This window comes from Drosophila navojoa, chromosome X, assembly GCF_054131105.1.
Source record: "Drosophila navojoa isolate 15081-1374.11 chromosome X, UAZ_NAV_1.0, whole genome shotgun sequence".
Taxonomy (NCBI): Eukaryota; Metazoa; Arthropoda; class Insecta; order Diptera; family Drosophilidae; genus Drosophila; species Drosophila navojoa.
This window is the reverse complement of record NC_142895.1, coordinates 16,667,465-16,685,039: the sequence shown is the minus strand read 5'-3', so window position 1 is coordinate 16,685,039 and position 17,575 is coordinate 16,667,465. Positions and strand designations below refer to the sequence as shown.

At 40.4% G+C, this 17,575-nt stretch overlaps 2 protein-coding genes and 1 long non-coding RNA gene across 4 annotated transcripts in view; 2 read left to right on the top strand and 1 right to left on the bottom strand.

The window, feature by feature from the left end:
* The window catches only part of futsch (microtubule-associated protein futsch), a 115,200-nt gene that overhangs the window by 14,820 nt on the left and 82,805 nt on the right, over positions 1–17,575 (top strand). The gene's annotated exons all lie outside the window — the stretch shown is intronic.
* The window catches only part of LOC149090652 (uncharacterized), a 110,549-nt gene that overhangs the window by 51,125 nt on the left and 41,849 nt on the right, over positions 1–17,575 (bottom strand). The gene's annotated exons all lie outside the window — the stretch shown is intronic.
* On the top strand, positions 41–4,446 carry Rilpl (Rab interacting lysosomal protein like). 2 transcript variants are annotated; one of them, XM_018109603.3, is made up of 5 exons: positions 41–1,330; positions 1,421–1,875; positions 1,954–2,049; positions 2,115–2,222; positions 2,391–4,446. In XM_018109603.3, the coding sequence occupies exons 1-5, from the start codon at positions 716–718 to the stop codon at positions 2,521–2,523; spliced, it is 1,407 nt and encodes a 468-aa protein (XP_017965092.1). In that variant the 5' UTR covers positions 41–715; the 3' UTR covers positions 2,524–4,446. The 2 variants fall into 2 exon arrangements, with proteins under 2 accessions (XP_017965092.1, XP_017965091.1); XM_018109602.3 differs by lacking the exon at positions 2,391–4,446 and having other exon boundaries at positions 42–1,330; positions 2,115–2,304.

Below are 17,575 nucleotides of genomic sequence, written 5' to 3'. Positions count from 1 at the left end.
CTGTTGCCCTACTGCTATTGCGCTCGTGAGTCGTGACGAGTATCGGTTGAGCAGTTACCTGCGCATCTCTAGGCGTGCAAATGTGCGTAAATTGTTTTGCCTACACTTCATTCAAAGAAAATGCCCGCATTTGCCGTACACAATCTAGATGAAATCAAATTCATAAATTAGAAATAATTGGCCAAGTCAGTGGAGCACAACGCTCATCTCTATGCGGGAGCAGAAGCAACGCTGCGCGCATGTGTAGAGCGAGAGCGAATAACGCTCGCTTTGCATAGATAGCTCTCGGCGGCCAGCTGCGAACGCTCCATTCGGAAGGGAAGTGTGTGGGGCGCAGAATTTGCAAGTTTTTATTTATTACTCATCCAGCGAGTATGCAGTCATCGAAAGACTCGTGAAAACCAGGTCCAGTTGCAGGTCCAAGTTCGAGCTCGTTGCATATGCGCATATTTTGTTGTAGCATATGTGCAATTTGTTTGTTGTGGGCGACCGAGCAGAGCGATAAAGTGAATGCGAATTCGATACACACCAAGCCAAACCAAACCAAGCCAAATCAAGCCAACTGCGTGCGAGTGTGTGTGCGTGCCATTGTGTTTGTGAGTGCGTGAGTGTTTATTTAGAGCTGAAGTGAAGCCCCAGCTCCCCATCGATAGATAGATAGCAAAGCGCCAGCTGCTGTGCGTAGCTGAATTCCCACACAGTTGAACGACGCTCGATGCCCGGCTTCCATCTCAATGAAATGGGGGAAATGGTCTTGGACGCCATCGATGACATCGGCGTGGTCGATGTCTACGATCTGGCATCGGATATTGGCAAGGAGTATGAGCGCATCATGGATCGCTATGGCACCGATGCGGTAAGTGGTCTGATGCCCAAGATAATTAACACGCTGGAGCTGCTCGAGGCATTGGCGACGAAAAACGAGCGCGAGAACACCACCATACAAGAGCTCCGCGAGAAAATAGCCCAGCTGGAGAGCGAGAAACTGGAGAAGGCCGAGTTTCGGCGGCGCTTCGAAAAGGAACTGGAGCTGATTGAGGAGCAGTGGCGCACCGAGACGAATGAGCTGGTCGAGCTGGTCTCCTCGCTGCAGGACGAGAACAAGCGGCTGGTGAAACAGACGCAGGACCTGCAATCGGCATCGGCCCAAAGCTCCGGCCTGGGCGCCAGCCTCACCGAGAGCATCATCAGCATGACCAACAACGAGCTGCACAGCGCCCTCTCCGACACGCAGGTGCTGCAGCGGCTCAAGGAGCAGATATACAAGCAACGGGACGAGCTGAAGCAGCGCGAGCGCGAACTCCAGGACAAGTACAGCGAGCTGGAACATGTGAGTAGCAGCAGCAGTTGACTTAGCCCGATTGGCCTATTGATTGACGTGATTGCTATCCCACACACACACACACACACGCACACACAGGTCAACATTCAGGCGGAGCGCTTGAAGGCGTCGGAGCGGGACACGCGACGCCGGCACAAGCTGATGCAGGCACAGGTGAAGACGCTGTGCGAGGAGCGTGCCGATTTTCTCGCCCAACTGCAGGATCAGTGCCGTGAGATCAATCAGCTGCGCAAGCGCCTGGGTCTGGCCGAAAAGGAGAACGAGGATTTGGTGCAGTCGTACGATGATGACCAAAACGATCCAAACCGGCCGCGCTACACAACACGAGAGCTCAAGGAGCTGATCAGCGAACGGGACGAGCTACTCACAACCATTGACAACCTCAACGAGCAGCTGGCCGAGCTGAAGCCAGCGAACAGCGGCAAGCGGACTCGCCAAATATCCAGCTCCGATGACAGCGACGACGATGACGACAACGAGGCCGACGATGGCGTTGAGGCCGATGTCGAGGATGAGAATGTGGCCGGCGAGACGTGCGTCTAACTAAGCAACAAATTTAAACACATCTATTTATCTATCTAATATGTTTTGTTTGTTCTCGTCACTGGCAGGCCTCCGGGACACGATGCGCCCGTACAGGGACCCTTGCCCTATGAGCCAGACGATGCCCCCTGGAAGAAAAGCTCCGAGTCGGGCATACGCAAATTGTGAGTGTGCATAGAATAGGTTTTCGTTATGAATGTGAATCCATTTTGATTCACTTGCCTTGCAGCTTTCGTAAATTGTTCTCGGATCCATCGGATGGCAGCAATACATTCCCGAAACGTTCCTTGGCCACGCTCTCGAAAATGGCCCTATCCGCTACGCCCGGCGAGCTGAAGTAAATGCCTTTTAGCCTTAGAGCCAAGTGCATTCCGTAAAAAAAAACAAAAAAAACTGGCAAAAAAACAACTAAAAAACAATTAACACATATATTTTACATTCCTGTGGTTTGATTTTGTTTATGTATGATTTTTTTTCGTTTCTTTTTTTGTTTATTTATTTTTAGTCCCTGTCTGTCCTTTGCTATTATGTTTTATATGCTCGCTAAGTATTTACCAATTTCTTTTATGATGTACATAATTTATATAATTGATTGCTGTGCTCTCATAATCATAAGTTGTTATTTCTGTTTTACGTGATTGTTTAATCTGTAATTATCTCACACTTATATATATGTGTGTATATATATATATATTTATATTCGTACAGTATATTATTTATTACTGACTCTAATATGCCACAATTTGGATAATGCTTTATCTACTACTTACATACATAGTTTAGTATGGATTTGTACTAGCGCCCCTTTTGCAGCTCCCCATTTGAAATGTATACTACTAACTAATCTAATATAATCTATGACCAAATGCAAGGAACTATTCTAGGCTTGACTAGCAGGCATAACGGGAAACGGATTCCTTTCGAAGCCGAACCGCATATACATATATACATACACACATACTTATAAAATATGATATATGGCATATATATGTATATATACATACATATATATACACATTTTACATTATACAGTATATTAAACTAACCATTTAGACATACATTATACATACCCTATACATATGCAATGTTCCAAAGAACAAAATGTATGCGCAAGTTTTTGAGGCCAGTGGAGTGAGTTTTGAATGAATTTAACCAATTTAGAAACAAAATTAGAATGCATATACATATACATATAAACCAGAGAATATATCAAGTACTTTGTAGAAGAGTTTTTAAAACAGTTCAAATCCCAAAAATAATATTTCAAAACCTAACAAATTAGTCAACAAACATAAGAGTTGTGTTAACAACAAAACAAACACTAACTATAACTAATACAATATATATATATTTATATATATATATATATATATATATATATATATATATATATTTGTTGCAAATCTTAGCCGCAGCTTTAATATTCCAGTTAACAAAACAAAAATTGAAAATTAAAATCATTCCAATAGCTGAAAATTCGATTTAGCAATAAATATTTGAGCTCTAATCTATGCTCTCTGTCTCTACCTATCTCTTTCACTCTTGTGTCTCACAGAAAATGTAGCTGTAACACGCTCTAAACCGTTAGCCAACTCATGTTTTTTATTAGCAAATTGAGCCTTTTATATAGCAGTTGCCCAAGCGGCCTTATATTAAAAAAAAAAAAAAAATAATAATTAAATAATTAAAATTACAATTGAAAAGTAAAATATTTGAACACACAAAACTTACAAATAATTGATGAATTAGTCAATCAAACTATAATTAAACATATGTAATTAGCCAGTGTTGAATTGTAGCTGATTGTTTGTTAACAAATTAATTATAATAATGATTAGCGACAAAGCAACAAACAAACAAACAAATTAACAACAATTTTTTGGAAACAAAAACAAAACAAATCAAATGCAATTTTAGCCACAAATTTTAACCACAACAAAGTTTCGATAAAAACCAAAAATTTACTAGAAATGTTTGTTATAAAGTAATTAAAATGATGAAGAAGAAGAGACGACTAAGTACCAATTATATGTAGTATATATGTACATATATATGCATGTGTATACATATGTATATATATATATATATATATATGGCTTAACAGTTTTTTGTGCGTTGTTGCATTTGCCACAGTTGAATATAGAAAAAAAAATTCGTTTATATATGTGTACATAAATATATATATGCAAATATGTTCATATATGCATATATAATATATGTATATACATATATATTTACATTTATAGTTTGCATACAGTTTGCATTTGGTTTTCCGCTTTGCTTGGCTGCCCACAAAACTATCTCAAGCTCTTCCCCCCTCTTCCCTGAATTGCTATAACTACATAGTTTAACATCTGATCAATCATGAAGTACATATCAGTTTCTTTGAATCAAACTCGATTTGGTTTTGGTTTTCAATTCGAACGAATTTTGCTAGCAACGAGTGAAATGTGCCAAAGACTTAAACAAACGGAATTCAAACGGTTGCCATTGATCCCAGATTTCATTATCCTAACCACGCCTTAATTCTATCTACTTCAATTACAAAAAAAAAAAAACAACTAATTTTCACTTGGCAACTGAACTTTTACACGAAAAAACAAATCTATATATATTAAAAATAAATAAAAAATTTATAATGATAAACGAAGACGCTCGAGTATTTGTCTGAAGTATTAAAGCTATTGTAATATTTACGCGTTGTGCCATGGAAAAGTTTTTGAGTATATCAAATTGTTTTTCAACTTAAACTTTGACTGATTCGATTTAGAAATTTCCTCATGCGATTTGGAATTTTCTATGGCCCAGCGTAGGACATGAATTATACAAAAAAAAAAAAGGAAAAAAAAAAAATAAAAATAAATTAAACAAAAATTAAATAAAAATTAATGTTAACTAAATTTATATATACATATACATATTATATATACATGAGTAACACAAAGGTATATAGTATATATATATATATATTATCCAAAAAATATTTGAAATATTATATACATATAAATATACATGATATACAAGTACTACATGCCAAGTTCGAGTATGCCTACAAGGGGACGCGTCAACGAGGATCGGCTCCAAGACAACAACAATTATCATTCATACTCTTCACACAGACATCAACAACATTTTATGCATTTTATGGATGCGGTAAATAAAAGTTGTGGCAAGAAACAAATATGATTTCTTTTATTGCAATTTTATTCTAGCCTAACAATTTTAACCCAATCAGACAGCAACGTGTGGAGGGGCATATCGTCAAGCTGATATCTTTGGATCAAGGAATAGTTGAGACTACATATACATATATATACATATATATATATACATATACAATATTATTCGTATAATGAAAAGATATTTTAAATCAAAAATTTATATGCTAAATATAGAAAATGTTATTGATGACAAAATATAATATTGTTTTGGGAATATGAATATGAATGAAATGTGGATTACTAGCTTTCTATATACCAGGTGTTGGAAAATCAGCTGAGACCTAGTGGTTGCCCTATAAACTGCAGAGGGATTGAAGACGATTAGGCTGAGGGTTAAACCTAAACAAAAATACATATTTTATTTTATATATCGTATTTTTCATATGGCTTTAGAGATTTCAAGACAATGAACTCTCAAATGTATTCCAATATATTTAAATGAATAAAAAATGGGAAAATATTAAAATATTAGTTTGATCTTTATTTTGTCTGTTTTGACAAGAGAGTATACTAAAATATATTGTATATACCATATATGTATGTACTAAGCGAACATTAGATTATTATTTTTTTTATAATTAGGCTATTCTAATATTTGACCTCACGTCACGCAAGTCTTGCTCAAAGGGACCATGGTCTGATGTATGATAATTCCTACAACTCATTTGGATCTTGGCATAAATAACTGTAGGTTCACATCTGTGCTATCAAATTCATATTTGAGTGCAACCCTGACTATCTACGTCGGTTCATGCCTTGACTTTTGCTCAGCTGGAACCACTTGTTGATGCCGATGTGCAGGGTCCATGCGGAACTGCCCCTTCAGACAGTCGTTAATCTTCTTCTACTCAATTGCAGCTCCAGATCTTCTTCATATGGGTTGTATGTTCTCTCGCTGCACCGAGATTTCCTTTGCTCACATTCATTCATTTATACACTCAGTTGTTCGTTTCTCATGCAGTAAAGCTCATTGTGCTCTATTCAAAGCTCTCTCCCATATTCATATACTAGCTGAACAGCCACAGTGAATGCATTCAGTTGCAGTAGCAATTTTTTCCATAAATTTCATCATCAAGAGCTCATCAAGTGGGTGGACCAAATATATATGTATATATGTATATATATAAATAAGTATCGAATGTAAATAATGTACATAAAATAAATAATTTATAGAATGTAAATAATGCCTGAAGGCCTTTGTCGCTCTGGCTTAACAAATTGTTATTTAGAATTAATTCTTGATAACAATAAATAAATAAATAAATAAGTGGGTGTACTACCTTTTCCGAAAAGAAACAATATTATTCAGCTATTCATCCGTTGGTGTGAGTCATTTTCATCATCAGCTGATTCATACATACATTTTTCTACGTACATATGTATATTCATAAATTTACATTTATGTATATATTTATCCATTCATTCATATATATTTCCAGCATATCAATTCAAACAGTCATATACTCATACATTCATCATACATTCGCTCATCCATTCATGCATATATTCATTAATACATTCATACATTCATCTCAATTTACATATGTACATATGTATATTCATACATTAGTTCATATATGTATTAAAACATTCATACACTCAAATATTAATTATTGTCCATGTATTCATATACTCAATCTCATATTCATATACTCATGCCTGGATTCATTCATTCATTCATCTACTCATTCATCTTCATTCATTCATACACCTAAACATTTATTGCTACACTCACACTTTCATCTATTCATTCATATACATGCATTCATATACATGTACATACATTCACATATTCATACATTCAGCTTTCTAGGATTCTGTAATATTCGCTGCTCTCTCAGCAGCTTGAAAAGCTTTTGCCAGCTGCGTCTCTTCCTTTTCGTAGTTGGGCTTTTAAGCTACCGTAAACTTGCGTTGGATTGCGAGCCAAGGACACGGGCACGGCAACGTGCTCACAGCTTCCAGCTCAGCATTGCTTAATATCCGGAATATGCTCACACACACACACACACACACACGCACACACGAAGTGTTATCCTGATGCTGGGCAACTGCTGGCTGCTGTTTGCTGGGCGCCTGCTGTGCGCGCTGAGTTTGAGGCGTATCTAGGCGTGGTGTCTGCTCCGCGGATGACCTTGACACCAGACCCGGGATGCCGGCTGTTAGCAGATTGTGAGCGTTGGGCCGTGTTGCTGAATTGAGAGGCGGGTCGCCTAATTGGCCGTGCGAGCGGGACAGCATGCGAGCAACTGTTGAGGGCGTCGCCTGGTCCATGCGCCCACCAATGGCTGGGCGCCCAAGGATACACGTATTTGCCGAACCGTCTCGGGCTCGGCCGAGCCGTGCCGTACCGTGCCGTGCCCTGCTGTGACGTACAGGGCCAACGGACCCGCCGAGCCCATCGTCGGTCGTCTACGCAATTCCAATTAAGCAATTAAAAATGCGCCGCCGCGTCTGGGGGCAAGCATTGTCAGGTTTTTAATTAAGAAGATGCCGGCGTAATAGGTTAGAAGAAGATGCGCTGCAAAAAGCGTAGGTCGAAATGTGTGCAGCTAATGAACAGGGTGGCCAATATTTTTCACTAATTGGCTTGGCCCGGCTAAGACCTGCGGGCCGACTAGTGAATGGGACGGGGAGGGTACGGTGGGGGCTGCTCTATCTGTGCTGCTAGTGAGAGTAATTAAAAGCCGAAACTGAATGGGCATGGCCCAACCTACATACATAAGCATAGATATGTATGTATATGTATGCAATGCATTTCAAGCCGCTCGACGGGACTAACAACGTTCAAGTTCAACTCAAGTCGAGTCACATTTATGATGATGGAGCCCGGCCAATGCAGACCGGCTGGGCAACGAAGTCGTTCGGGCGACCGGATGCCACACATCGCGTATGCTGTACGATTTCAGGGGCCTTCAGTGAGTCGATTTTCGAACAGGCGTTCAGCAAGCCGCTGAAGTGCACAAACTTTTACCAAACTCCACCAGCAAGAAATAAAAGCTACAAGCAGACATATACATACATACATACATATAAATACACACACAGGCATGACTTTGCTGCATGCTGACTGAGTGAGTGAGCACAGTCAGCGGTTTTGCAGCTAAAATAAAAATAAAGCTAAACGCTTACAAGCGCAGTAGTGAGCATGAGCGAGAGAGAGATAGAAGAGCGAGCGAGTCATGATTCAGTCAGCGTTGGCAGCGCAGCGAGCGGCATTCGTGTAAGAAAAACAACAGCAAGAAAATATCGTTTTCAGCTCAGTTTGTGTGGGGGCTGCTGCTGTCGTCTCACACTGTGCGCCTGTGCACAGAAACTGTTTTTTATACAAGGACATTGCCATCGCATGATAATTACATGAGCGTGAGCGAATATACGCATACATAAATATGTATATGTACATGCATAATATATGTATGCGAACTAAAAGCGACACACAAACGATGTTTAGCTAACATATGAGAGCGAGCGCCAGACAAGGCGCGATATAGCACTGCGAGCGAGACAACTGGCCTCTCTCTGCTGACGCTGACTGACTTGACTCAGCTGTGTGGCGCTCTCTCTTTCGCTATCTCTGTCTGCCCGTGAAATGTGTAGAGCTGTCTCGCTGTTGCGCACTGTTGCTTGGCAACGCGCTGCTGTTGGACGCTGGGCGCCTATTTAGCGGCCAGCGTTTGGTTGGAACAAGAAAACGAAAGTGTTAAAAGCGAGCACAATGTGTGTGGAGCTGGTGGAGCCCGCTATTGGTAAACGCATTGGCATTGGCCGTATGTGGAGTCCGTTGCGTTGCGCGGCCATATGTGATTGGGCATCCTGGCCCGTGCCCGGCAATGGGATGGCTTCGCGCTGACAGTCAGCAGCAGCGCGGCAGCCGCAGTAGCAGCGCCAGCGGTAGTGAGGCGATGTTTGTATGGCGGCGTCTGCTGGTTGGTATCTGGCCGCCTGCTGAAATAGCGACGCGCATGACGCGATTTTGACTACGCCACGAACATGTTGAGGGGCCCACCCTCTTCCAACCCGTCAGGTACATCGGCGGTCGCAGCAGTGCTCCATGCGACGCTGGGCGCCTATTGAGTTCGGGTGAATTCTACGAATTTCGCCTGCCAGCAATTTTAACATTTTCGCGATGTTGCAACGGCCATGGTGGCTTATTGGAATGAACATTCTAGGAACTTGCCCTAGATGTGTTAGCAGGCGTTCAGCAAGCGGCAGCGCAGCGTCGACCTAAATAGTGTTTGCTCACGAAACGCTTTTTGGTTTTCTTTTCATTTTTTTTTTCTCGGTTTTTGTTGCTGTTTCTTTTATATACATAACAAGCTATCACAATTCACAATATGCCCGATTGCAATCAAGCACAGCAAGCGAAGAGCGTTAGAGGGGGACGGCTATAGTGACGGCTGCGGTTAAGATATTGTGTCAGCGCATTGGTTGCTGAACTGGCTAAGCTTAAAGCTTTCCGCGTGTGTGTGTATGTGCTAAACAGACGCTTGACGACAGCTTGCGTGCTGCTCTCGTTGCGCTGCACTGTATACGCAGAGGGTATGCTGAACGTGTCTAAAAATAGAATTCTAAGAACTTTGAGTAAAGCAGACGGAAAATAATTGTAGGAGAATGCTTTAAGTTAAACTAAATTATGGAGTCAAGCGACTTGTTGGTTGCATAGTGATCATACATAAATAATGCATAAAGCTGCATTAAATATAATTTACAGGTCAGCCACAAGTCGACTCCGCTCGCTCGCAGGTCTGTATTTATCTCTTATTGTTGTGTGTATTTAACGGCAGTAACAGTAAAGAAAATAAAAAAGAACAACATTGCAGCTGTGGCCCGATTGCTGGCAGTTCGTCTCTCATATTATGCGTTTTTTTTGTTGGTACAATAAATGCTCCAATTTTGCCAGGCGAACATAATGGGACACAAAGCGACCAAGCTGCCAAGCAGACTGAGAACCAATACAAGCACACACACAGGTGCTTGATAGCCGCTTGCACTTGCACTTGCGGCCGATGGGAGAATTCTGGTTTGTTCTTGTTGCTTTCACTGTTGTTGCTGTTGCTGTTGTTTTGTTATTTGTTTTATTTGCATGCAGAATGTGTGCTTTAGCTTTTGTTTCGCCGGTAGCTGTAGTTGTTATTGTTGTTGTTGCTATAACAACAACAACAGCCAATAGGGAACAATAGGAGCATAACCGACAAGCGGCGCTGATAAAACACAAATACAGAAACAGAAAAAAAAAACACTTTGCAAAGTGAAAACTACTCGTAAAACAGTTTCATTGCGCACCGCGCGCGAAACTTGAAAGCGAATGTTATGCGCTTGAATAAGCAAAAGCCGCAAATTAGCATCCAGTCAGAGGGGAATCACCAGCGAGTGTGATGGTAATTCGCTGCGAGGGTATATCGATCACATGGGCTGCCCACGCACGTTCTCCCTATACGCAATCTGTCACATTCCTTCTGGTTTTTGAATTTGATTTCTGTTTTATTTATTTTTTATTTTTTCAAGTTGAGCAAGCTTTCTAAATACAAACATGTCAACGTTTTTTTTTTCTTTTTAAATTTATTTTATTTATTTGTATCTCCTTTGCATAAATTCTTGGAATAATAATTTTCACATATAGTATACATATATACATATACAGTATATATTATAGATGTACATATGTAAATATATTTATCCAGCTTTAAAAATACTACCTTACTCAATATGCTGCACTGGCTAGTAAGACTTAAGAGGCAAATCTTATCAATTTTATGTACGATTATTATAGTACAATATATTACTATATAATCGTGAATGCACTTTACTTGGGCTCCTAGAACACTATGGATATAGTGAGGCTATAAATAAGATTAGGTTAATTAAGTTTAGTAAAAATTTAAACGTAGCTAACAAATAATACAATTTTCCTTATTGTTTTTCAACCAAGTTTTAGTGCATCTACATTCATTTGATCTTATTGTTATGTCTTCCAATCAAATGCTTAAGGAGTTTGGCGACATCTCCAGGCGCTAACAACACTTGGTCGTTTATATTATTTGAGACGGGCTTGGAGAAAAATTAAAAACGAAATATTTAATTAAACCCTAGAGAATGTCTTTAATTAAATTAACAAAATTGAATTACTCAAACTTTCTTAGCTCAGCGAGCTCAGCTATGCGAGCTTTCACATAAGAGAGGTTTTGATGTTTGTATTACCTATTTATCTTCAAGCGTAAAATAATAATGATATTTGCATAGAATTTCCTAGGCTCCATATGAATAACATTAGGACTATCCCTAATATTACTTACATTTTTTAAAATTATTTTTCTAAGACTTTATATTTGATGTAATTAATTTTTTAAGTGTGGGTGATTTAGCTAAGAAATCGATCATTTTATCATATATATAATTATACGAAAAAAGGAAAATTTATTTGATAGAAATATAACATGAACATAAGGAAAATTTTTTTTCCTTTCAATTAAGAATTTTTTTTCTTACAATTTAATACTATCAAAAGAGTTTCATTAATTCCGATCAGATTGTCCAATAGATGAGGCAAACTTATGTATTAGCTTTACCTTGAATAAATCTGTAAAAAAAAAACATTTATTGAACTATTAGAGCTAGTCTGTTATTCATTGTAGCAATCGGACCAGGATGATACAAATTGGGGTGCTCAATTTACGTGTCTAACTTATCCAAAATCTACTCCTTAGGTTATGTTTGCCTCTCTAGGAACTATATGCCCTAAACAAAAGTAAGGCTGATTGACAACTTGACAGCTCAATACATTTATCTAACTTTCCCTCGATTCAAAAGTTTTCACTTTATAGCACCATCGATCCACCACGCCCTTATATACATACATACATAACTGTTTGATTCACACAACTTAGTTTGAGCTATTTTAAGTTTTGGTGTAGCAAACGTATGCGAGTGTCAGCGACAATTGTCTTGATACAAGACAGGTGACACTCGAAAGTCCTTTGGCATTTGCATAAGCGGGCAGGTGTGGCCGTTGACATTGTCCAAAGGACGTGCAGCCATAAAGTGTCCAATGTGTGTGTGTGTGAGTGTGTGTGAAGCAGCGCAATTAACAAAAAACGAAAAAAAAACTAAAAAAAAAAAAAATTGAAGAGAAGTGGGGAGAGAAAAAGGCAACTTCAACGACATGGCACAATAAGGACAACAAGGACACTCGGCGTGTCAAGTGTTGATATTAAAGCTTCAATGCGCCCGCCCACCAAGGCTGCCCCTGCCGTGGCTGGCCAATTGAAATCCGGTCACTAGTGCTGTAAAATGTCCACAGTTTGTTGTTGCTGTTTACAGTTACAGCGGTCAGCTATGAAAATATGGCAACTGCATTGCAGCTGGACGCCCGGGGGCCAGCGTTTAGCTGGCCGAACAAAAGAGATGTCTGTCATAAGTTTAAGCGTCTCTCAAGTACGAAATCTTATGCATATAAAACTTATGTATGTATGAGTGTGTGTGTGTGTGTCTGTGAGAGTCTGTGTGTGCTTGTGTTAAGCTCTGCGACGGTCTGTCAATGCGAAATGTTCTTTATAGCCAGGGGCTCAGCTCAGCTCAGGTCTGCCTCTCTCACGTCCCCATTCCCCCTCCTCTCATGGCTGGCCTTTTGCATTGCCGTTGAATGGCCAGCCAAAGCGCACAGAAGTAGGCAACACTCTTCGCTTGATGCGGCAGCTGCCATTCGACAAGCGGAAGTGGCATTTAAGCGGATTTTGTCGACTGCCTCGCGCCTCATGCGATCACCACACAGAGTTGGGCGAAAAGACTCAAAATGAGAGGCAAAAAAAAAAAAAAAAGAAAAAAGTCCCTCAACTGTTTGGGGCCACTAAAAATGGTTGTTGAACGGCAAAACGCCGCGGGCTGTGCGGCCAGCCAGGTTGCCGGCTGCTGCACGGCTTGAATGCCAAGTGCTCCGGACAGCGGGATGCCGGGTGCCCTCAAAGTCGTCAGCCAAGGCAGCGCACAGTTTATCAGCTTTAATTATTTACTATGCTCATTACGCTCGAAATTAGAGTTAAAGTGCGCTGCACGGAGGGGGATGTTCGACTAGAGGATACCCTGCAGACGGCAAGCAGCTGACATTCAAATACGGCTCTTTTACACATACATATACATACAACACACACTGTTTGACAGCGCTTGGATTTGCCTCTTCGTTACTTTAGTTGCTAAACAACTAGATGGACTTTCTTAATCCATATTTTAGAGTGTAAGAATAATACTTGTACTTAAGCTCTGTTAAACTAAGGCTAAGTCCTTCTTTAGAGCAAGAGGCTTGCTTTGTTAGACATTATCGCACTTAGACTAAGAAGCATGGATAAGACTTTCATGGCAAAGAGGTTTTGATGGCTATATATACATAGTATCGTGCTTGTGTTGCTGGGATATCACAGCTGTATTGTATGTACTTAACGTCTTACGGGAAAGTCTCTACGGTGCAAACGTCTTTTGTAGAAAGTGAGCTACATATGTTTTAAAAAATGAAGACAATTTTTGTTCTTGTCGATAATTAGGAAACAAGTTAAGTTATTTGACATTCATATGGCAAACTGACGAATGGACGGACTGATGAACGGACGGATAGATGAATAGACGGACGGACAGACAGACGAAAGAGTGGACTGACGGACGGACGAACGGAAGGACAGGTGTACCAGACAGTGGACGGATGAAAGGACAGATAGACGGATAGATGAATAGTCGGACGGACAGACAGACGAAAGAGGAGGGGACTGACGGACGGACGGATAAAGCGATAGTAGGATGGACAGGCAGACGAGACAGTGGACTGACGGAAGGACAGATGGACGGATAGATGGTTAGTGGGATATACAGACAGACGAGACAGTGGACTGACGGACGGAATGAAGGACAGACGGACGGATAGATGAGCAGAAGGACGGACAGACAGAGGAAAGAGTGGACTGACGGACGAACGAAAGAAAGATTGACGGATAGATAGACGGATGGACTGATGTACGAATGATGGGCGGATGGATAAACGGATGGATGAGTGAGCGGACGGACGGACACGGCTAGATCGAAACTAAGCTCGTCATCCCGATCATGAATAATATAGATGGAGTCTGAAAAGCCTCCGTCTGCTCACCACAAGCATGCTCACAAAAGTCGTTTCCCAATCCGATTTTAAAATTAGTTAACGGTTTGAAAAGTCTCAGAGACAGTCACAAAAAGTGCTTGAGTAAGCTGGGTAATGGCTATAGCCGATCCACAAATGGAGCTGATGACTGGCTGAATGGCTTAACAAGTTTATTCATTAGTCACAATGATGAGCAACAATGTTGATTCATTGAAATTGCACTTGACTTGACTTGACTAATAACCACATAATGTGCTGTTATCGGCCACGTTGACAGGGCTGTTCAATTGTTTTTGCTGTTGGGTAAACAGCTTAAGCGCTAAGCATGTCAGTGTCAAGGTTTCGATTAAGTTGGTGGGGTTGCTGCCGCTGCTGCTGCTGCTGCTGCTGCTGTTTGACAGATCATCAGCAAGCATCAGACAAAATGTATTCATCATATTTGATGTGATAAGTTAACGGCATTAAATGCTAGGCGCAAAGCACTCGCTGCTGCCGACACTCCAGCGGCAATCAAAATTGTATAAAATGTCAGCTATGACATAATGTAACATTGTTGCATGCTTTGTTGCTGTTGTTGTTGTTGTTGTTGTTGTTGTTGTTGTTGCTATTGAAGAGCGAACAAAGAGCAGCCAAAAGCAGTTTGTGGGTAGCAAAGTTAAGTCAAAGTTTTACTTGGGCGTTCGCTGACAACACATTAAGCTCACTCGCATGCTGCCAGCCCACACTCTGTCTCCCTCCCTCCCTCTCGCTCTCTCTCTCTCTCTCTCTCTCTCTCTGTGGAACTTCTGTTGCTCTCGCTTGCCTATCGCCTGCTCTCAAACATGCAAAGCCGGCATTTTGTTTTTACGACCTGGCTATGGCTTCCTTTTTTTTTTGTTTTTTCGAGTGTGTGTGTTTGTGTTTGTGTTTTGGGGGGGTACCCGCCACCCTTAATGGCGTTAGCTTGCTGCTCGGGCTGGGCCCTGCAGCCAACAAGGAGCTTTTTGCTGCAACATTCGCAGTCGGCTTCCAGAAGCTTTAGCTGACTCGTTGGACACGTGCCAAGCGCTTCCACGCGCTGGATGTGCGGGAAGTGCTTTTGCGCCATAAAGCAATAACAAAACATATGGCTGGAGCTTTTCCCGGCTTCGGGCACCCACCAAACAAAAAGGAACAACAGCTGTGGGGCAGACGGTGGCAAACGCTGGCGATGACGACATTGGCTGATGCCATACGCTTCGAGATCAGGAAAACAGCAAGCCAGGACAGCTGCTGCACGATAAGCGGACGACCTGTAATTGAGAAAGGATGCACATGAATGAAGGATTGTAGAGGCAGGGCAGGGGGAGGGGGGGGGGGGTGGGTAAGGAGTGGTGTGTGTCGTGGTATTAAACTATGAGCTATGCAGAAGAGGGGAGCGAGGTTGCGGGAGTGTATGGTCTCTGCCAGTTGTCTGCGGCAAACTTGAAGCTGATTTGGATGAGCAGCACCCGCAGCCCAACCGCGTCCCCCTACCCAACCCCTCAGCAGTTAGTTTTGTTGTTTGCTTTTTTGTCTGCAATCTTACGCAATGTGCTGCTTGGCTGTTGAATTGCTTGATTGACATGTGATGCATGCGACTCTGGCTGCTGTCAGCGATTGATACGCGTTATGATTGAGACTAAGTGAAACAAAACGAATCGCAAATAACATGATTGATTGCCGATTGATTGGCGTGCAACAGCAATGGCCATAGATGGACTGATGCATATTCATTAGTGTTATGAGGGGATGCCCAGGCAATCCCATGTATAATTGACAAGTATCCAATTAATGATGTGCCTGATTGATTGATTGACATTGAGCTTTTGGCGGATATTCGACGAGAACTAGAGATTGAATTGGAAATAATTATTGAAGTAGATTAAAGGTGGATGGGAAAGACTATAGATGTATATTAATAATACGATAGTTGTAATTACTGTTAGTTTTTGTAAAGTGAAATCGAAATGATGATGGATAGACAGGCAGATAGATAAAGAATTATGTGAATGATGAACAGCTTGATGGAGTATTAATGAATAGATACAGAGAAGCTGTGAAGATAAATACATAAATAGATCAACTTGGAAATAAAGAGATGGATAGATGCAAAGTAGATAACACATTTAATAAGATAAATATATGAGGATACATAGATTGTAATTGGAAAGTGCGTATATAGATGAGTGGGTAGATATTTTAGATAACACAGGCGCGTATACAGGGGGGGGGGGGGGTTTCGGGAGCTCAAACCCCCCCGAAATAGTCGAAAATTTCTAAAATTGAAGTCAATCCAGAGGATATTTTGAACGAAATGGCGAAAACAAGTCGGAAAATAGACATTCCTTTGTAGAAAAAAAAAAATTGAAATAAAGGTCATCCATTATATTATTAAGTACGAATATGTGTATTTAATATTTGCTGAAAGCCCTCCCGAAAAAATTTTCTGGCTACGCGCCTGAGATAACATATATATATATATATAGGTAGATACATTGAAGGACATCGATTTATCTATTTTATATACTTTTGTCTGATGGATGAATTAAATAAATAAAGAAACGGATTTACATATCCTTCAAGATTTATCTACTTGAATTATATTTTTGTTCATCTATAAAGATGAATTAAATAAGTAAACAAACTGATTTACATATACATACATGTTTGATAAATGGAAATTTTTGTTTGTAAACATATACATATAAACAAAATTCTATTTTTAAATTCCACTTTGCGATTCAATTTAATTATCAAATTCTCTGCATCAGTCTATAGCAAATAAATTGTTGAGCAATTGCTCTGCACTCATCTCATATTTTCTAAATTCGATTTCACATTGATTTAAACTTTTTATCTGGAGCTAATTGAAATTTGCTGTAGATTGACTAATTGCATTAATTGATTGATTGATTACGACAAATATTTTCACTTGAAAAATGCAAATTTAATTGAAATATGCCAGCGTGTACCATTCTAATTGTAAGCACACACACACACACACACACACACATACACACACGTCTGTTTTTTACCTGCTGCATTTGAATTGCATTGCATTGGCCAGGAGGTAACTAAATATTGCTCATACGCCCGAGGTGCCTGAAATGCTGCAACGATTTCCCGCATTATGCGTTGTTGTAGTTGTTGTAGTTGTTGTTGTTGTTGTAGTTGTTGTTGTGGTTGGGTTTTATAGTTTTGTAGTGCACTTGGGCAGTTGCTGCAATCACATATTTATATAAACTCTATGCATACATATATATTTTTAATGGCCCGCCTTGCATGGCATTTAAATATATGTATATATATGTATTTATAATAAAAAAAATGGGGAAAAAATGAAACCTGTGA

What these genes read in the sequence shown, in the direction of transcription:
- Rilpl (XM_018109603.3), top strand. Translation starts at nt 716, where the DNA reads ATGCCCGGCTTCCATCTCAATGAAATGGGGGAAATGGTCTTGGACGCC. An exon ending in AGTACAGCGAGCTGGAACAT is followed by an intron (nt 1,331 to 1,420) that starts GTGAGTAGCAGC and finishes ACGCACACACAG; the next exon opens with GTCAACATTCAGGCGGAGCG. An exon ending in GCTACGCCCGGCGAGCTGAA is followed by an intron (nt 2,223 to 2,390) that starts GTAAATGCCTTT and finishes ATTTATTTTTAG; the next exon opens with TCCCTGTCTGTCCTTTGCTA.